Source organism: Electrophorus electricus, chromosome 6 (genome assembly GCF_013358815.1).
Source record: "Electrophorus electricus isolate fEleEle1 chromosome 6, fEleEle1.pri, whole genome shotgun sequence".
Classification (NCBI taxonomy): domain Eukaryota; kingdom Metazoa; phylum Chordata; class Actinopteri; order Gymnotiformes; family Gymnotidae; genus Electrophorus; species Electrophorus electricus.
Window position 1 is genome coordinate 10168299 of NC_049540.1, and position 21431 is coordinate 10189729.

At 44.3% G+C, this 21431-nt stretch overlaps 1 protein-coding gene across 3 annotated transcripts in view; it reads right to left on the bottom strand.

Annotated features, from left to right (window-relative positions):
- LOC113586850 (calpain-5-like) overlaps positions 1-16033 on the bottom strand; it is an 18945-nt gene extending 2912 nt beyond the window's left edge. The window contains exons 1-13 of one of the 3 annotated variants that reach the window (XM_027025227.2): positions 15975-16033; positions 13095-13289; positions 9345-9476; positions 8153-8361; positions 7290-7482; positions 5989-6179; positions 5648-5725; positions 5235-5430; positions 3471-3593; positions 2052-2254; positions 1470-1591; positions 1131-1267; positions 1-1022 (exon numbers count right to left, since the gene is read on the bottom strand). The exon at positions 1-1022 is cut by the window's left edge and continues 2912 nt beyond it. In XM_027025227.2, coding sequence (XP_026881028.1) covers positions 840-1022; positions 1131-1267; positions 1470-1591; positions 2052-2254; positions 3471-3593; positions 5235-5430; positions 5648-5725; positions 5989-6179; positions 7290-7482; positions 8153-8361; positions 9345-9476; positions 13095-13259 — 1932 coding nt within the window. In that variant the 5' untranslated portion in view covers positions 13260-13289; positions 15975-16033 and the 3' untranslated portion in view covers positions 1-839. Of the gene's footprint in view, positions 1023-1130; positions 1268-1469; positions 1592-2051; positions 2255-3470; positions 3594-5234; positions 5431-5647; positions 5726-5988; positions 6180-7289; positions 7483-8152; positions 8362-9344; positions 9477-13094; positions 13290-13894; positions 13960-14644; positions 14731-15974 lie in introns of those variants that run through there. The other 2 variants (XM_027025228.2, XM_027025229.2) reach the window with 2 other exon arrangements.
- Positions 16034-21431: the final 5398 nt, after the last annotated feature.

A 21431-nucleotide genomic window follows, 5' to 3' on the forward strand; every position in this document is an offset into this window, starting at 1 on the left:
GTGGTATGGAATATAAGAGGAGTGGCTACCATACATTTTAACCATTTGAAAACAATGCAAAAAAATAATCTTCTGCTCACTTTTACTTTGTCAGTACAAAAACAAAACAAAATTGAGTTTGTTGGCAGAGTGTATATATAGCCACAAAGGATGGCCTCGGTGATGTATGGCGTGTCATGTAGGAAATGACTGGTAAAAGTAAGGATAGGTGTAGGCTGTAGGTGTAGGATTAGGGTGTAGGAGTAGGAGTATGGTGTATGGTGTTGGAGTAGGGTATAGGTGTAGGGTACAGGAGTAGGTTGTAAGGGTAGGGTGTAGGTGTAGGAATAGGGTGTTGGAGTAGGGTGTTAGTGTAGCGTGTAGGTGTAGGAGTAGGTGTATGGTGTAGGAAGGGTGCGGTTAGATAAAGCTGCTGTATGCAATGATCTTGACAGTCTTAGCCACCATAAGTGCGTACCCCTCCTGTTAATCTCACCACCTCCATCTCCAAAGCCCTGAAGCCGTGGTGCTCAGCCTGACTTCCTGTGATCTGAGAACACTGCCTCGTTGTCGGGCAAGTTTCCTGACTGGTTAATACCTATGCTGCTGAAGTTCTCAGTTGCTGATTACAGAACCCAGAACAGTCATGAAGACTTTTATTTGAAGTCATTTAACTTGAAATAATTTTTTAATGATTTTTTTTAATTTAAAGAGATTAGAATGCTATTAGAATGCTTTTAGTGTGGCTAGGTGTAGGGCTTTGGTTAGGAGTAGCATTATAATTTGTAGGCATGGGTTTGGGGTTGGTTATATGCACAATGGTCTCCTTTCTGGCTATATATCAGCTAGCCTTTGCTGCTTTACATGGCAGTGAGCTCCGTGGAGCTGACCACCCTGAGGCTGATCAGTCCCGGCATGCTCGCACTCGTCATCTCCCTGCCCCGCTTCAGCTGTAGAGTCTGAGGGTCTTGGGAATCCTTCAGAGACGCTTGCACAACCACCTGGCCCATGAACTGGTCCTTCACGGTGTTGCTGTTCCACACCTAAGGGGGGGGAAACACATTCCCTTGAAGAAGCGGTCTAAGCCTGGAAGATTTGGCCTATGGAAGACCCACATGCTCGCACTGCTAGTGGTCAGCAAGACTTCTCACCTGAATGGTGATTGGTTTGTGGGGATTTTTCCTGTAGAAGATGGCCCTAGCATCAAACACTGGGTCCCGTGTGTCTCTCTGAACACGGGACTGGACTGAACTGTTCTCACAGGAGATTACCACATAGGGATCAGCACCTGCGCACAATTCAGCCTGTCAGTCAGCTGAAAGTCAGGTTGAGCAATATTTTCATGGTTCACTTAGAAAGTATTTCTGGATCTCTGCCAGCTGATTTTAGGAATGTAAGTCTCTCTAATGTACTGCTAGGCATTCAGCAGGGCATTGCAATAAAAGATCATCCCACTTGCTGTGGCCAGATGTCCTCTCAGATGAGCTCACCTCCAGTTCTGTCTTGGTTTTCAAGCCCTTCCGCTCCGTGAACGTAAATGTGCGTGACCATCTGGGGATAACCCATGAACGAACTCCAGCATTTCACTCGAGGCTTATCTAAGTGTAGTTCCCTGAGAGAGAGAGAAACAGAACCTCATTTTGCTGACATTTAGACATTTTGCTTTTTAATTCTAGTATCTACTGAAGACCTGCACAATAAAATAACAATATTATTTCCTTATATTGTTACTTAAATATGTATTATCAGTAGAACGGTATTACTATTGTGATTGCATCTATTAACAATGCATATATTAATATGATAGTATAGCAGTAGCATAGATAATGAATTATGGCTAAACGTCATCTTGTCATCTTGGCAATGATATCAATAACAATAATGACAATAAAAAGAAGACAAGCATCTATGAAACACAAATATGAAACACGTTCTACCAACGCATTATTGCAATTAATAAATGATTTTTAAAAAAAAACTATGTACAATCATCTAGCAAGAGAATATTAATGAATCACATTTAATTTCTGCCAAAGATGCGATGAGGTAAAGTGAGAGATTAAATGTGTAACCTGCAGCCAGTGTCCTGCTTAGTGAAGACTCGAAGCATGAAGTCTCCTGGAATGTCCGGTTTAAAGGTGGAGGGGATGATGACGTAACGGCCTTCCGGCAGAGTCTTTCTCATGAACACGGAGCGCGCGTTTATGTACGTCGACGTGGCGACGTTTTGCTGGGTGATGATATCATGTATGCGATACTTCCTGTTCAGCTCCACCTTGGTTCCATGGCCACACACACACACGCACACAGAGAAAATGAGAAAAGGAAAGAGCCATTTATAATACAGCAATTAGGCATTAATCCATACCACAGGAAAATTTGAATCAGACCGTGCTATCAGAGATTTTTTATGAGAGTGTGAGGTGACCTGTGTATTCTGCATGTTTGTGTGTATGTGTCATTGTGAAACACCCCTTGTCTCATTTTAGTCTAACTGATCTAAGTTTGCCTTTTAATCCTCTAATATATATATATATATATATATATATATATATATATATATATATATATATATATAAATTTTTATTTTATTTTATTAAAATTTTTATTATTTTTTTCATTGTCCCTGATGTCTGATACACTAAGGGCCACTTCCAGCCCTCCATTTTCTCAGCCTAATGCGTCTGGATATAAATATCGTCTCACTGCAAATGGCCTGTTATTGGATTCTCTTTGGTATGAACTGTGTCGAATGCTGCCATTAATAACTCAGTGTCTGGCCATTCCGCCTAATCTTGCTCTTATCCAGACATTTTCCCCATAGACTCAGACATTAGCCAAAATCTGTGGCAGCCTGTGTTTTGGTGAAGTCTAGCCAGAGAGAGAGAGTCAGAAGAGGAGGGAATGGGGAGGCCATGTCGATCATGGTCAGAGGTCCACAATATGTGTGTGAGGTTTATATGAGATTTGTGAGTCATATATGAGATTTTGTGTCATGTTTCAGGTGCAAATCAGATGCATCCTGACCATTGAAGCATGTGTTTTATGTCCAAAACTGGCATTCATGATTACATGAGTATTTACTCATCTGTGAGCAGACTGAATGATAAGGTAGATTTAGTCAGCTAAATTTGTTTAGTAGTTGTGAAGTAGCCTATATGCACAAAACCAAGTTGTTAGAAATCAGACAAATAACAGAACTCTCTGTGTATTTCAGGTAGTATACCATTATATTATCCAGTAGTTCTGGGAATTATTCCTTCTTCGGGTTCATATTTGCATTGCAGTTTATCTTCACAATAACACACATTGGATGCTGCTGCTGCATAGCTCTGTTGAGCTTGTGTAATGGTGAGCTGAGGTTAGACTCTTGTGCTTGTGTAGTAGTGAGTTGGGATTGGGCTCTACTGAGTTTATATAATGGTGAGGTTGGGTTGGGTTTATTGAGCTTGTGTAATGGTGAATTGAGGTTAGACTCTGCTGAGCAGTACCTTAAAAATGGCAAATCCCACAGTAAGGCTTTGACCCGCACCGTGGGCTCTATGAATCTTCATATCTCTCTGCTGCAGAGACACCAGCACCTGCTCTTCATCTTTAGAGATATCCAACATATACTGCAAAAAGTAATGCAGAGAGTCAGACTAATCACCTGCTATAAATAAAGAGGTTGTGTAAGGGACAGAAGAATGAAGAAAAAAGAAAAAGAATGGCAAGAAAACTATTGTGCCAGCATGGTGCCAATTTTTTTTAGAAAAAAAAAAAACTTATAAAGATTGGAGCTCTCTGTGCACTTAGAGTTCTACATGAATTTTTACAATTTAATTTAAAATTAATATTAATCACTTCCTACAGAAACACCAGGTTTGAAATGAAAGTGAATGAGGGACCAAAAACGATTTAAATTGTTGAGGAGGGTATGTGAGTGTTCTGTGGTGGGGTGACTAGGATGGTACCTGCTACCTGTGGGTTCTGCGGTGGGGTGATAGGGATGGTACCTGTGGGTTCTGCGGTGGGGTGATAGGGATGGTATCTGTGGGTTCTGCGGTGGGGTGATAGGGATGGTACCTGTGGATTCTGCGGTGGGGTGATAGGGATGGTACCTGTGGGTTCTGCGGTGGGGTGATAGGGATGGTATCTGTGGGTTCTGCGGTGGGGTGATAGGGATGGTACCTGTGGGTTCTGCGGTGGGGTGATAGGGATGGTATCTGTGGGTTCTGCGGTGGGGTGATAGGGATGGTACCTGTGGGTTCTGCGGTGGGGTGATAGGGATGGTACCTGTGGGTTCTGCGGTGGGGTGATAGGGATGGTACCTGTGGGTTCTGCGGTGGGGTGATAGGGATGGTACCTGTGGATTCTGCGGTGGGGTGATAGGGATGGTACCTGTGGGTTCTGCGGTGGGGTGATAGGGATGGTATCTGTGGGTTCTGTGGTGGGGTGATAGGGATGGTACCTGTGGGTTCTGTGGTGGGGTGATAGGGATGGTATCTGTGGGTTCTGCGGTGGGGTGATAGGGATGGTACCTGTGGGTTCTGCGGTGGGGTGATAGGGATGGTATCTGTGGGTTCTGCGGTAGGGTGATAGGGATGGTACCTGTGGGTTCTGCGGTGGGGTGATAGGGATGGTATCTGTGGATTCTGCGGTGGGGTGATAGGGATGGTACCTGTGGGTTCTGCGGTGGGGTGATAGGGATGGTACCTGTGGGTTCTGCGGTGGGGTGATAGGGATGGTATCTGTGGGTTCTGCGGTGGGGTGATAGGGATGGTACCTGTGGGTTCTGCGGTGGGGTGATAGGGATGGTACCTGTGGGTTCTGCGGTGGGGTGATAGGGATGGTACCTGTGGGTTCTGCGGTGGGGTGATAGGGATGGTACCTGTGGGTTCTGCGGTGGGGTGATAGGGATGGTACCTGTGGGTTCTGCGGTGGGGTGATAGGGATGGTACCTGTGGGTTCTGCGGTGGGGTGATAGGGATGGTACCTGTGGGTTCTGCGGTGGGGTGATAGGGATGGTACCTGTGGGTTCTGCGGTGGGGTGATAGGGATGGTATCTGTGGGTTCTGCGGTGGGGTGATAGGGATGGTACCTGTGGGTTCTGTGGTGGGGTGATAGGGATGGTACCTGTGGGTTCTGTGGTGGGGTGATAGGGATGGTACCTGTGCCTTCTGCGGTGGGGTGATCAGGACGGTACCTGTGGATCCTGCGGTGGGGTGATCAGGACAGTACCTGTGGATCCTGCGGTGGGGTGATCAGGACAGTACCTGTGGGTTCTGCAGGAAGGTCGACCTGTGGTTCATGCAGCCTCCGCACCTGTTCCTCAGGGGTTCAGTGTGCTTGGCCCAGCTGCCAAAAAGCACCACCTCATGCCACACCTTCTGAATACTCAGCAAAGACGTGTTCATTAGCCGGCAAACATCTGCATCAGTAAAGTTCTGACACCAGTCATCAAAGGACATCCTGGAAGTTTTACATTCACACACACACAAATGCAAAGAGATGTTCTCAATGATCTTAAGTATATTGTTTCCACTGGTAGCAAAAATGATGTGCAGGGTGTGGGCAGTCAAGCAGCAGTGCAGAAAAGTGCAAAAACTATGGAGAACCCCGGGCAAAATAGCCTACATGAGTGGGATGACATTTTGCTGGAGGGAAGCTTAAAAATCTGTTGACTCACCAGAACTCGCCATCATCTTCTACTGTAATACCCATATTAGCCCTCTCTCTGATCCCAACTTTCTCCCATTCCTGTGAGCTACAGAGAATAGAAGAGAAGAGAAGAGAGAATTGTTTAAAAGCTCATGAAAGATTACGAAGTGTTAAAATATGAAACACAAGAAAACATCATTACAGAAAACTTTTCATGTCTCTTTCATTTCTCCTTCATTTCTCTGCCCCTTTTCTTTATCTATCAGCCTGTTTCCCTTTTTCCTTTTTCTCTCCCTGCCTGTTTGTCTTCCTGTCTCTCTCTCTCCCTCCCTGTCTCTCTTTCTCCCTCTCTCTCTGTCCCTCCCTCACCTGTCACTCCACGGTCCATCCCACTCGTGTTTACCCCAGGGGTTCCTCATGCGGATCAGGGGGATGGTGTCGTTCTTGAAGAAGGCGAGGAGGCCATGGCCGAGCCGTACCCGCTTCACTGCCGTCACTGAGTAGGCATGGCCCTTCACCAAACCGTTGGGCAAGCGCAGCTCCCGCTCGTGTGGAGACGCCTGGCAGTGGGTAAGGAATCGCAGCTCCTGAGCATTACATAAACAACAGGCTTCCAGCCCCAGTGCTGGAGACCTCAGGTTCTGCATCATTCTGCATGTCCCCTGATCTAGCACACAGGACTTGTCCCATAGCTAAATTCCTCCTGTATAAAGTGTATAAGGTGTGGTAGAGCAAGAAAAACATGACAATGTGCTGGCAACCACGTACATTTGCATGTTTAGCAGACGTTCTTATCCAGAACGAGTTACAATTTCAATCATATTACAGATTGGTGAGGTTGGTGAATGTAATGTTAGGAGTCTTGTTCAAGGACTCTTATTAGTATAACATGGTGCACTTGCACAGAAAGTGGAAGGAATCCCAGACCCTGACATGAGGGGTTGTATTATATACTACACCATACAACCCACTGAGGCTCAATACCACATATTTCAACTGAACCAAAGCTACGATTGCTAATAATATTTTAACACGTTTTTAGGTCTGTCTTAAAGCTGTCACACCAGGAACAACAGCTAGAATATGATCTTAACATATAAAGCTGCTTTAGTGTTAATCCATTTGAACCCTTTTGTTCAAAGGTTACAGCTTTAATACTGCAGTGCAATATTGTTGCAGCTCTTTCTACATCTGCACAGAACTGCCAAGGTCTCCACAGAGGCCTTCATCACCAACGTGGCACTCTGCAGGAAGGAACAAACCAGCTGCATTTTCCCAACGCTGGAATGAACACCGAGAGGACACTTTATCTTGCTTATCTTTCATTCCAGGATTTGATTGTGCTGGTTAACAACCAGTCCCCAATTTCATTTTTTCTCCAGTTTTTTCAGCTTCTTCTACTTCATTTGTTTTGCAAAACGTAATCCATAAATTACTGCAGGCCATGCCAGAGTACATTCTGAATTAATCTCATGTGTACATATTTTATTCTGGGACTCTTTGCCTGGAGGTGTGCCATCCAAAACTAAACTTTAGTGAAAAAAGCATTCATATAAATATTCAAGTACTAAACAAACTAAAATTAAAAAATGACGTTCGATGATAGCTGCAAATCTTAACATTAAAAGACGGGGCACTTAGTTAATGGGGTACTTAGTAAATTTACTTACTGTTATGGCACAACTGATGATACCTCCCTGGTCGAACACAGTGAGCAGATCTGAAAACAGTTTGTCTCTGGCTTTGGGATTAGTGCGATAATTTCCTGACTCCAAATTTATGGGCTCATTTACTGCCCCACTGAAATCCACCACTGCATCCCCTGTGTTGCCACCACTTAGAGATTCGTAGCATCCCGATAGTCTGCAGAAAGATCAGTGAATCAGAGAAATTGTGTTATAAACCCTAAATTGACTTTGAATTAGATTAGTAAAGGACTTGAGATACACCCTTGTGGAACACCCTGGCTGCATATAACAGGAATTTAGATAAATTAATAAAATGGCAAATAATCACATGGCATCAAACAAGTAGCCTAGTAGAAAAGTAGACTTTATCAATTAGCCTTAGGGATGGGGTAGTGTGGGTGGAATCATTTTTTGCAGACCAAAGAGGCTTTTTAAATAGTTTTGAATTGAAGAGGCACATTTTGCTCACTGTTTTTCATGCAGTGCATGTAGCTTTTTATGCCCCAGGATCCCAACTTTTTTTAGCTAAAAGGTGCTTATATGTTATTTGTGTACAGACCAATCAGATTAATGGGAAAGTAGGACACTTCTTTTCTCAGTACACATTCTTGGAATTGTGATTCAGCCAGTGTGTGATTCACCCTGTCATGTTCTTCACTTTATCTTGGATGAGAGCATAGCTTCCACTATTATATCAGCAATAGCTTTGGCGAACTACTCAATGCAGCTACAGATGTATACAACTTTGAATATATGTATTAGCATGGTTAGTCACTTATGCCTGCAGCAATATGGATAATAGCAGCATTTCTAGAAGAATGTTTTTTAACTACATTCACACTTACTTAGCATAAGCTTTCTCGAGAAGAGCACTCCAGAATTCATTATGGGATTTAGAATGGCAGTATATAAGATTCCCACTGATGGTGGGCAGACGGTCATCCACAACCACATCGGTCCATTCCCCGAATATCCAGAATTGGAAGTGAAAGATTCCTGCATATTTTTCTGGATATTTGGGATCCCATTCCTGCTCCTTCCAGTTAGGAATCACCTGATGGAGAAAAAAAAAAAGATTTAAATACATCATAAACTCCATATGAAAGCCAATAATTCTGGTTCTAATACATTACCAATACCGGCAAGATATTTTAGCTTGCTGGTAATGTTCGCTGTTAACATAATTTTGTGGCTACTAGCCATCCTGATCCATCTACTAGCTGCTAGCTCACAGTGCCATAAAGATAAAGGTCCATACTATGCTTTCTAGCACAGCGTGCGATCTCATCAAACTCTCAGGGTCTTCAGCCAAGAAAATAGCAGCACTCCACTCCAAAGGGACAGAGGAGACACACCACCATGCACACTCATAAATGTGGAAATTGCCCTCTTGCAGCTGGTCTGGTAACTAGGTCTCCAGACATGACATCACCCTCATTTAGCCATATTGATTGTAAACTCTGTTTATTGTTATTTACCTATGAGTAGATAAATACGTGTAGTATTTCCCTTTTTTTGCGATGTTGAAGAGAATAGCCTAGCCTTCCATTTGCAGTTTTATTGTGTTGAGTATGTGCAGATACACTGCTGTAGTACTAAGGCACTCATTTGGCATGCTATCCTTTGGTTCTCCGCTGAGCACTCTTACAAAATTCATGAAATTCTAAGCCATGAAATGCAGAACACAGAGCTATTTCCAGCCTTTTAACACAAACGAGTCTCATTACACACACACACACACACACACACACACACTTTTGTGGCTTTGTTTTGAGATATTTTTATGTCTGTTCTATGACATGTATACTCACTAAATACAGCAATATCAGAATAATGGTACTCATTTAAACCTCCAGCCTGAAACAAAGAGAACCCAAACCAACACACAAGTTGCTCCACATTTACCAGCAAATGTACAGTAAACCCTACACATTCAAAAACATTTTTTTTCTGTGTTCGTGGTTTTGGTGCAAGACCTGATTGGGTCTTGTGAGACTCTAAAGCGAGGCACAGATGATATGGAGAATGTAAGCACACCTTCTGCCAGAGGTACGGTTTGAGGGCCAGACAGGAGCATGCAGCCACAAACCAGCAGTTGCCCACTTCACCCTGGTTTAGGTCATGAGAGCTGATGCCCTCCACGAACAGATGGGGGTTTTCACTGATCTCCTACGTGGAGAAAAGAGAATGAGAGAGAAAGTCCAAGAGAAAGAGAGATGCATGCGATTGGAATGATGGTGATGTTGGCTGGTCTTATTTGTAGAGAATAATTTTCTTGCCTTTCTTTGCCTCTCTGCTGAGTACCAAGATTTGTATCTTTATTAAAATAGTTATTTTGTGTCTTTCTAATGCAAGATTTGCGAGGTAGTTATCACTGATGAAGAAACGTTCTAAATCTAAATCCAAGTAAAGTAGAATTCAACTGAGTATCTAGGAAATCATTTACATTTTAAAATATATCGCAAATGAGTCCAAAGACTGGACATAGTTGACTGAATGTAGCTTTAAGTGTTTTTTGTTCTAAGGGGCTATGCCTGAGTTTGTTGTAAATAGTCTTAGTTGATGTACAAATATGTCCAAAACTAAAATGTTACATGTATCACTATTATTTTATTTAAATGCTCCCTCAGTGAATGCTTTTTATTTAGAACTTTAGTCCCTCACGCATTAAGTTCTCAGTGTATGTGGGAACTTCTTCCAGACTGTTGGAGAAATGTCCAAGGTGTTCCCTTATGAAGCAGACTGAATGAATGCCAAGAGTGTGAAAAGATGTCAAGCCAAATATTTAAAAGAATCTAAAATATGAATAATTCTGATTCGACTTTTTTGGTCACTGCATATTTCCGTATGTGTTATTTCATACTTTTCAAAGTCCCTTCGCTATGAAAATGTGGAAAATAATAACAAGCGATGAACGTTTACCCAACCTTTGGGCTAGGATGTAGGATATGCATCATCGGTAAACCAGTGTAACAGGTGACATATATACAGGAAAGGCTTCTCAAATTGGGCTGTGAATCAGCTAGACACATTCCCCAAAATCTTAGAACACCACTGGAGATAAAGGCAGCAGACTAGCTTTAGTGAAATCAGAGTATGTTTTCTTTACGAACTAGTCAAAGCCTGAGAGAGGCTGAATGATTGACTAAGGTGATCTATAGCCAGGTCATATGTCCCATTAGGAGCAATTATGATTTCTGCACTCACCACATCTATTCATCCCATGTTAGTCAGACAAATAAATAATCATCACACAGACTAAAAAAAAAAAAGAATGTAACTGAGAACAGTCTGCAACAATATACTGTCCACAAGACACACACACATGCAGGCACACATACGCACACACACACACACACACACACACTACATATGCACATACATAATAGCATGTGTGCACACTTAAACACACCATATCTGAAAGGCCTGTGTGTGTTTACCAGGAGGATGAAGTTTGATAAGCTTCTCTTCTCAGGTTATATGCAGTGATGGAACTGATCAACATCGCAGACATTAGTAGCTATCTACGTGCTACCTGGGTCTTTACTGCCCTTCTCCTCTCCACCATTACTGCCCTTCTCTTCTCCACCCATTACTGGCCTTCTCTTCTCCACCCATTACTGGCCTTCTCCTCTCCACCCATTACTGCCCTTCTCCTCTCCACCATTACTGCCCTTCTCCTTTCCACCATTACTGCCCTTCTCTTCTCCACCATTACTGCCCTTCTCTTCTCCACCCATTACTGCCCTTCTCTTCTCCACCATTACTGCCCTTCTCCTCTCCACCATTACTGCCCTTCTCCTTTCCACCATTACTGCCCTTCTCTTCTCCACCATTACTGCCCTTCTCTTCTCCACCCATTACTGCCCTTCTCTTCTCCACCATTACTGCCCTTCTCCTCTCCACCATTACTGCCCTTCTCCTTTCCACCATTACTGCCCTTCTCTTCTCCACCATTACTGCCCTTCTCTTCTCCACCCATTACTGCCCTTCTCTTCTCCACCATTACTGCCCTTCTCCTCTCCACCATTACTGGCCTTCTCCTCTCCACCCATTACTGCCCTTCTCTTCTCCACCATTACTGCCCTTCTCCTCTCCACCATTACTGCCCTTCTCTTCTCCACCATTACTGCCCTTCTCTTCTCCACCCATTACTGCCCTTCTCTTCTCCACCATTACTGCCCTTCTCCTCTCCACCCATTACTGCCCTTCTCTTCTCCACCATTACTGCCCTTCTCTTCTCCACCCATTACTGGCCTTCTCTTCTCCACCATTACTGGCCTTCTCTTCTCCACCATTACTGCCCTTCTCCTCTCCACCATTACTGGCCTTCTCTTCTCCACCCATTACTGGCCTTCTCTTCTCCACCATTACTGCCCTTCTCCTCTCCACCATTACTGGCCTTCTCTTCTCCACCCATTACTGGCCTTCTCTTCTCCACCATTACTGCCCTTCTCTTCTCCACCATTACTGCCCTTCTCCTCTCCACCATTACTGGCCTTCTCTTCTCCACCCATTACTGCCCTTCTCCTCTCCACCATTACTGCCCTTCTCCTCTCCACCATTACTGCCCTTCTCTTCTCCACCCATTACTGGCCTTCTCTTCTCCACCATTACTGCCCTTCTCTTCTCCACCCATTACTGCCCTTCTCCTTTCCACCATTACTGCCCTTCTCTTCTCCACCATTACTGCCCTTCTCTTCTCCACCCATTACTGCCCTTCTCTTCTCCACCATTACTGCCCTTCTCCTCTCCACCCATTACTGCCCTTCTCTTCTCCACCATTACTGCCCTTCTCCTCTCCACCCATTACTGCCCTTCTCTTCTCCACCCATTACTGCCCTTCTCCTCTCCACCCATTACTGCCCTTCTCCTCTCCACCATTACTGCCCTTCTCTTCTCCACCATTACTGCCCTTCTCTTCTCCACCATTACTGCCCTTCTCTTCTCCACCATTACTGCCCTTCTCTGCTCCACCATTACTGCCCTTCTCCTCTCCACTCATTACTGCCCTTCTCCTCTCCACCCATACTGCCCTTCTCCTCTCCACTCATTACTGCCCTTCTCCTCTCCACCAATACTGCCCTTCTACTCCCCACCCATTACTGCCCTTCTACTCCCCACCCTTCACACAAGCCCATCTGCTCACTTGTAAAACAAAGCTCCATCCATCACTGTTGTTGACAAACAAGTTAAATTCTGCTAGAAAACTCACATTTAATATTTCAGTTGTGTCCGGAACTGGCAATAACATCTAACACTCATTCATATCGGCTGTGTGTAAATGCATTGTTTCCATATTCATGGATATGACTGTATATGAGTGAATAATTAAACGCTGATATTGAGGATAGATCTTGTGTTAGGGAAGCACTGAACAGAACACCGTGTAGTTGGGGAGGTGCTCTGGAGAGAAGCCTGTTTAACATGGGAGGTCCTGTATGCAAAGTGGGAACAACCCCTGGGAGGAATGAACACTTATAGTGTGGAATTAACAGTAATAGCGTTCATACTGTCTCCAGTTGTATTAATTATTCATTCTCCCTGGGGGTGGGTGGTGGAGTGGGTCTACAAACAAAGCAATAAAATGTATATGACCTTTGATTATATCATAATACACAAACATATGTAAAAAAGAATCCTGAGGCTGTGATATCTTCCATTGGCCAGGAGCCCGACCAAAGCCCCCAGGGCCGAGACCCAAACTAAAACAAATTCTGTTTTAATGGGTTTCTCCATCAGATGGAGGCTCCAGCTGGAGCAGGTGGAGCCCGTGTGTGCCCCTACCCCCGGCCTCTTCCACTCCACCCGTCCGGGCAGGGGGTTGCGGTAAAAGAGCGAGGAGTTGATGCAGGGGAACTCGGGGTCCTCAAACAGCATCCTGCTCTCCTGACACTCCCTCTTCAGGACGTCGTAGTGCTGGTTCCTGTACACGGCCACCGTGGAGAACATGACTCACTGGTGTTCCTCCTCTCCTCTGGGCTGGGGGTTAGAAGGACGCAGGGAGACTGCAGTTAGAAGGCGCTCACCCAGGGTCAGCCGGAAACCAGAGCACAGGCATGGGAAAGTCCTGTAGCAGGTCCTCGGGCGCACCCTCGTTAAAGACAGCTTCTGACACACCTGGAGCAGGACGGCCCCTGCCGCAGAGCGCTAAAAACCGCCTGCCCCAGGTTTGTTCTGAACTGGTATGTAGAAATGCTGCATAAGCGGCATATGACAGTAATGCTGTCATATGCAAAGGGGGCAGGACTCCCCTCCCTGGGCCCTGGGCGAGCATCAACCAACCCGTAGGTCGCCCCGTTTAATAGGAACCCTGCTGTTTGGAAAGTGGTCCCAGACACAAGACCAATCCTCTCACATTCCGATGCTGTTTTCTCCTGTGAGCACTAACATTGCACTGTGGTGGTTGGACATGATATCCGAAAATGCGCTCTCCTGAAGCACTGGAGGGAAAACGTGTTAGGTAAACAAGTGGTCGGGAAAGAAAAACAGAAAAGTTTCAGATATACAGACGCAGTCTACATTCACGACAGTCAAGGGGTCTCATCACTGGACACTAAACGTCTCTCATAGAACGGATAGCTTACGATAGGAATAATTGAAGCTGTCCAGGTATTCCACTCCCAATGTGAGGAGAGAGTGCGATGGCGAATGTTTCCCAAGTTCATATCCAATTTCGGCAACAGCCTGAAGATCAGAGTCTCTCCCTGGGTGTCGTGTGGAGATCCCTGTGATTATCTAAGATAGTGGTTTCCAATTATGATTCAGAGGGACCCTGTTCTCTGTACGCTGTAATGTTTTTAGCGCTCGAAGCACTAGCACTAGGCTGATTACAGAGCCCTTCATGAGCTGAGCGCAACATGTGCATGGAGTGCTGTAATAAACAGAATTACTTATGCATAATGTGGCTGTAAAAGACTCAAACACAAAACCCAAAACAGTAATCACGGGACGTGTCATCACTATAGTGGCTTTAGGTGAGAGGTTCAGCGCGATCTCACGATTAAATTTGTAACAATGTGCATGACCAGGGTGGCAGGAAAAGTTCAAGCTAAGTTCAGGCACCGTGTACGTCCCTTTACTCACATCTTTATCCTACGGAATCCAACATCATTTCTTTCTTTCTCGTACCTTTTGGCACATATTTTTGGTGCGATCACACTGGCATATTGACTATGCCATGCCTGTACTTCCATTTCTGCTTTTAGACCTGAGCCTTTTAAACACACGCACACACACAGAAACGCACATACACGCGCGTGCGTGTGCAGCCACAGCCCCAAACACACTTCAGACTTTGTGACGTGTAATGAAGCTGTAAAAACAATATAACTTACAGAAAGTGCTGTGTCATCCGGCGCTTGCCACCTGAGCTAAAAGGAAGAGTTTCTATTCAACCTGCTGGCCGTCTCACCCAACCCCCAACCAGACCTGTCTTTGTCAGAATGCCTGCATGGGTGTGTGTGTCTGGACACCACGCCTTTCTCTCTCGCTCTCTTGTTAATGGCCAGTGGTTGTTGTTGAGGATAACTTCTTTGTAATGTCATGAGGCAGAGAGTTTACTGTGTGTTTGCGTGCGCGCGCGCGTGTGTGTGTGCAACTTGTTTGTGTGTGCAACAAGCAAGTAAGCCAAGCATGTTTGCTTGCTGATAAACATGTCATAGCAGTATGCTGTTCCGCAACATAATCAGAGAGTGGTTGTCTTGTCTGGTTTTGAGATGAAAACCCTGTCTTCCTGTCCACACCGCACGCTAGACATTAAAACGTCTTCAGCTCATTCTGATGTCTCTTTAAAGGTAATGAGTTGGATGCAGATGGCCAGGCAGCCACTATAACCTTACACAAAACTTTGATAAATGTATGTGCGTGCGTGTGTGTGTGTGTGTGTGTGTGTGTGTGTGCCCCAGTTTCATTCAGGAGAAGTGGAGTTTAGAAATACACCCCTGAAGGAAGCTGCTCCTTCATCAGTGCGGGACGCCCCGCTGTCCTGCTCTCTGCTGTAGGAAACAGCTGAGGTTTGCTTCATTTCTGCCCATTACGGGACGCACAATATGAATTGCTTGCATAACTTTAAACACTTACTCAGAACAGTGAGAAAATGTGCTTTATCTCAGATTGCTCATCCCAGCAACAAGCCGCTTGCAAGTTGCCACATGACGCATTCCTCTCTGTTTCTGTCGCTTTGGCTTGGTCTCTTGCTCACTCTCAGTATACAGTCCTCTCATATTCCCATGTTGTTTCCATGTGGAGGAATGCACTTTGTACTCTAATTAAATATGACGTGTATCTAAAATCCTTTTAAACAGTGATTCATGGAAATGCGCATTACAAGTTACAGTTAATGATATTCGTTGTGTCCGGATCTTCCATTACAGTCGAGTGTGGACAACCACTGAGTGTCTATAATTCCTTCAGGTATAAAGTCTGCTGGTAGTTCTTCACCTGGGTTAACGACCTGACCTCCTCCACCGGCATTTCCGTGGCCTACGGTATGTGCACTGCTGTTTCGGCGTGTACTGGAACAGCGCACATGAAGTGCAGAGCTATCTACTTTCACATTACTTCCCGAGAAAAGGATGTGCATCACACATATGCACGCATGCACACCCACACACAAATACATGTAAACAAACTTACAAATGATTACACACGCGCAGTGAACCTTACCTGGGTCTGTGAGCTGATTTCCGTCTGTACGCGGGTATGTCTTGATTCATCCACGAACTCCAGCTGTGTTTACTGCTGGCTTTCCTTCCACTCTTATACGGCCTTTTCTCAACTTGCACAGGTACCGCCCACTCTGAGAGTATGGGGTGTGTCCTCTGTGAGCACAACACCTGCCCACTCTGCTAGCTAGGGGCCTGCCCCTTCAGAGAACACAGTGCAAGCGTGGGGGCATACGTGTGCATGCGTGCATACAGTTTTAGATATAGTCTGCTGTGTTCTGGAGTGGCTGTGTACAGTTTTGCTGTTGCTGAATAGACAGATAGAGAGAATGCAGAAGAGACTTGGTGAAGGGAATAAAGACCCCGAGGGGAGAGAAGGAGAGAAGGAGCAAAGGAACGTGTGGCAGAGAACAAGGCAGCGGAAATGTACCCCTCTGACACTGTTACGGATGGTGACCCTCAGAGAGAAGCAGTCTGTGTCTGGAGCTGCACTCAATAATGCAGAACAACAGACATTTAACGCACAAGTCAGGTTTGACTCTTCCTCAGTCATACATTACATGTGGCCTAACATAATTAACTGGCTGAGTAGCTGAATAACTAATTAACTAACTAATTAATTAACCATTTCAGAGTGGCTTTAGTACAGGGATAAGTAAACAAAATTGCAAAAGGGTCAGACTACCAAGCTCTGCGCTAAAGGCATGACTAAGCTATCCAGTATGAAGTCCCTGAGCTTTTAGTCCGCTGGCGAATGACCTCGAGGGGGCAAAGACCCCTTTATGCTGGACCTCCATCTTCTGGAAACCTCCATTTCTGCTACGTGGTACACAAACACTGAGCAGCCAGTCCTGAAGCTAGCGGCACCCCCCCCAACCCCATCCCAGTCCCCTGCTCAGGACCCTGTGTAGCAAAAGCCCGCAGGATGCCTTCAGAACCAGCGAAGAGAAGCCTGCAGTCGAAGACGGAGCTCGAACGTTTTAGTGAGCCAAGCGCCAATTTTTTATTGCAACGAGGGAATTATTCCACAGGAGTTTCCTTTGCCTAATTTGTGCCTGTCCTGCGTATGTAAACATCTCACTGAGCGTGGGGGGTAAAGAAGAAGCAACGAGCAGATCATTTTTAAGCATTTACGAAAGAGAAAAAGGAAGGAAGGGAAACGGAGTGGGAAAGACGATGGACGATGTGTGCGGAGACTGGAAACACCACCACATGCTCTCCGTGTGCTTTCTTCCTAGACTAGCATCCTTTCCTACACTGACAGTAGACAGAGGCATGGAGGGAGGGCGAAAGAGACACAGCGAGCACAGTTAAATCACATCAAATGCAATCTCCATGTGTAGAGATGTCCAGCCATTCAAGGTCTTATCACAACATTCTCAAATGTTTTTTTAATAGAATTGGTAATTTGGCTGAGGCCCTCATAGAGACCCTGTTGTCATAGCGACCCTGTTGTCATAGCGACCCTGTTGTCATAGCATCCAAGCGGACTTGGGCCGCCGTGATCAAGAGCCGAACACTGACCGCCGCAGCAGTGACGACAAGCAGAACTGACCCACCCCGTCGTCTCTGCCGCAGGAGAGCAGGCCTGCTGGACACTAGTGCGGTGAGGGTCTTACGCAACCCTCATAAAGTCAAAGTGGCCACAGCACGCAGAGGTGGTGCGTACATTTCTAACTTTGCATAGGGAAAGAATAGAATTTTAACCTCGTTTGCATTTTTTTTTTTTTTTTTGCCGCGTGAAACACAATGAAAACGAATTTGAAAAATTAAAGAAGTTATGAAACAGTAAAAAGTGTGAAACAAAAAAGATTTTTCTCTGTTGGTACCCCAGGACACTTGAATTACAGATGAAGACAAGGGCTTTAGAGTTCCAGATAGTTTCAGGTCAGTAGACAGAATGTAACAGTCTACTCACATCCACACACCTACAGCCACACACACATGCGTGCACACACACACACACACAAAGAGAGAGAGACAGACAGACACTCAGGTTCCATTCTGTGTAGTATGATTTGTCTGATTTCACTGAAACCTTCATTTATAACCACGACGGAGCATCATTAAGCTAATGTAAATATTACGGAAACATTACTACCGCCTGACACAGGGTGTCACTGGAGTCACATCTATTATCAGCAACTCAAAAGTACAGCCTTTATCAACCTTTGTGACATTCAGTATTTGGTATCTATAGGTAATTACATTAAAATAATTAATTCATGCTTTTGTGTGCTAATTAAGACACTCATCAAACTCTTTATTAGAAACACCTTGTACAGGTAAAGCCTGTAGTTTCTATCCCTGCACATCCTCTCCCTGCCACTAGGAGGTGCTGCAGCACCCTCCACACCGCAGCTGCCCACTGCCTTGTTTACATCCTCCAACTTGTGCTGGATACGTAGCCTCAGCAACACCGTTTGGACCACCTCAACACCCACAACCATTCCACTACACCATACCAGTGCTAATGCTTTGCTGAGAATTTTCTGCCACCTAAATAATTGTCCCTTGGACTTAGAGGATGCCTAAATTATGCTTGCCAACATGTGGGCTAAAGTCTGTAATTGTACTTTATAAAATGCACTACTAAGATGTATCTAATGCAATGCCCCATGAATGTAGGTGTGTGTTGATTATAAAATAGCTGGCTGGAGCACATCATAATTGCATATTGTGATGTAAAGCTGTGATGTAAAGGTATTTCATCATACTGTCATAAGTATATATGTGAATCTATTGGTTTCTGGTTGTGACATCACTAAAAAGAGGATCAGCTGCTCTGAAACCCTGTGTTTGGTTGTGACTATATTTATTAGTGAGGGTAGCCACTCTATGTTTTACAGGGAATAAAAGACATTAATGAGACTGATTTTTGTACTCAAATTTATTGTTTCTTTACAGGACAGCACAGAGGACACAGAGGAACAAGCTGGAAATGAAGGGACTAACACAGTCACTGTCACTGGGACGCAGGTCCAAGCTGGCCCCAAGGCAGGCACAAGAAAAAATAAACAGGAAAAGATTTGCCACCAGAATCGCGTGACCATGTTACCATGACAACAGCAGAGCATGCAGGCTAAAGTGTTCAGAAAAGTTTATTTTATTACAAAGAGATGTTTAAAAAAAAAACAAAAAAAAAAAACATTCTTTATTTTTTTATACTGACTTCCGTGCTGAACCAAAGGATATATTTTCGCAAGCACACAGATCAGAGCCTATAAACAACCAGACCCCAATGTCCTAGACTATAGTATGTTAACCTACTGCCATTCTATGTGTCAGACCCAGGAAGGTCTGCTTTAGAAAGTCAGAAAGAGTAAAAATATCTATGTACAAGTCTCGTGCCTTTTCACATGGCTGAGTTTTAACTGTAGAAGTAGACCCTGTTGAACAGCAGGAATGGGGAATTCTGGGAACACCATTGGTTAAATGGAAGCTACACAGACAGACTGTAGCTTCTTTATGTACTTACAATTATTTTCCAGTCGCTTTAAGATTCAAATTCATAGTTGATATGCACACAAAAAAAACGGTTGTTCCCAAAACCCCACAACATACATTCCACGCCTACACAATATCTACCAAAGTAAATGTGTGCCTATATGTCACAAGCTTGCACAATATCTAACAGAATAATCCTGCATAAACCCCATCAAAAGCATAATTACTATTTCCTGTTTATCACTCAAATGTGCTCACAATTAATTTGTGCTTCTTTCAAAAACCTCCAGTTTACACTTCATAATTTGTAGAAGCGAACTGTAGAGTGTGCTTACCAGCTGGGTAAATTTGGGAGAAATCAATGAAAGCACTGAGCCTTGGGAAGAGTTACAGAGTTTCAGATAATGGATATGTTTTGTGTTAGATATTGTGCAGGTTATGTACATGTTGTTATGTATTTAACTTTGTGCAGTTTGGAGGATTATGTTTCGGATTGTGGAAACAGCAGCCAATAGCTGAGACAGATATATTTAAACAACTGAAATAATATCCATATTAGCTCACGCCAGGGTTTGCTGCTATGGTCTGAAGCGTGAGCTATGCAAACGCATGCAACAGAAATATATAAATGGATATGAGGTGGAAATGACACAGAGGTGGAAAAACGGCATTCAAAAAATTGTTTCTGTTAATGACCAAAATAGACTGTTGATAACCAAAATAGACTATTCTGTTGATGACCATAAGGGTGCTCATTTCTCATTGTGATGTATGAACTGCTGTTCTTAGGAGAGCCTTTATATTATATCCTTCTTCAAAGCAAAATAATAGTAATAAAATGACATACATAAGCATACACATGTAAAGGCTGGCTAGGCTCAGTTGTGGAACCAGGAGAGGTCAGAACTACAGAGGTGGGCAAAAAATTTGGTCTTTGAGAGACTTTGACCTCAGCCCTACTCTTCTGTTACAGAAATGATGACTCCATTATGACATCATAAAGGCAATGTGTGTTCTTTTGACTGGTGCAAGGTGATGTTATAGAGAACTCTTCTCTGTCTGTATGTACAGATGGCTTTGACTTTGGACCTAGATGCACTAAGGACATTCGCGCGGCGAGGTCATTTTCAGGAGCCCTGCAATGACATGCTGGAATGGTTATTCGATAGAGCAGAACTATCTAACAGATTTTGAGATGATGAAGCAATTGTGATACGATAAAACCAACTAGAGAGATTTTGTTCATTTAGATCTGTTAGAATGATGCAGAAAGGCACACTTCTCAAATGCCTCTGTTGTTGCTGTGAATTTTTGAGGTATGAAAGCTCAGGCAGACCTATATGAGTGGCAAACATCACCGTCACATGAGACAGAGCCAGACGTTCTGCCTGTGCAAGCACTGGTATCAGAGCTGATGGAAAAATATCAGGTCATTTACGAACTGCCTGAGAACACCATATCAAGGCTAAGCTGCAGATAGAAAAGAGCTGGTAGAAGAAAAGCACCAACCACCAAAGACCAGGATTTCTTAAACCAGAGTTCCTCAGTATAAGCCCTGATTAGTAACTGCTGGGTAAGCTCATTACTTCCATTGTACTCCTTCGTTAGTATACAACAGGCTCAAGCTGGTCCTAAAGCAGTGATCTTACACTGAGCAGTTTGGTGCATCAGATTTCAGGTCCATGGGAGTAGACAGTGGACATCTCCTTGCACATGGCCGATGTGGGACTGTTGTCCTGATGTGACCATTAAATAACTGCAACATAACAGGGCCCATTTTGCATTGTTTGTGTCTTATAAATGCTTTCTATCATTACGATTGTCTCATTGCATGTCTGTTTAATGTCACTCTTCATCCTGTGAGCTGTGGAGAGCAGCAGAATTCAAGTTTTGTGTGTTTAGGTGATATCAGGTAGGATTCATTTCAGGGAGGGCAGGTAATTTTAGGAGGGACTTGTCTCTGATACCAATTAACTTCAAGGTTGCTAAGTTGATCCTGGGGGCCAATGTT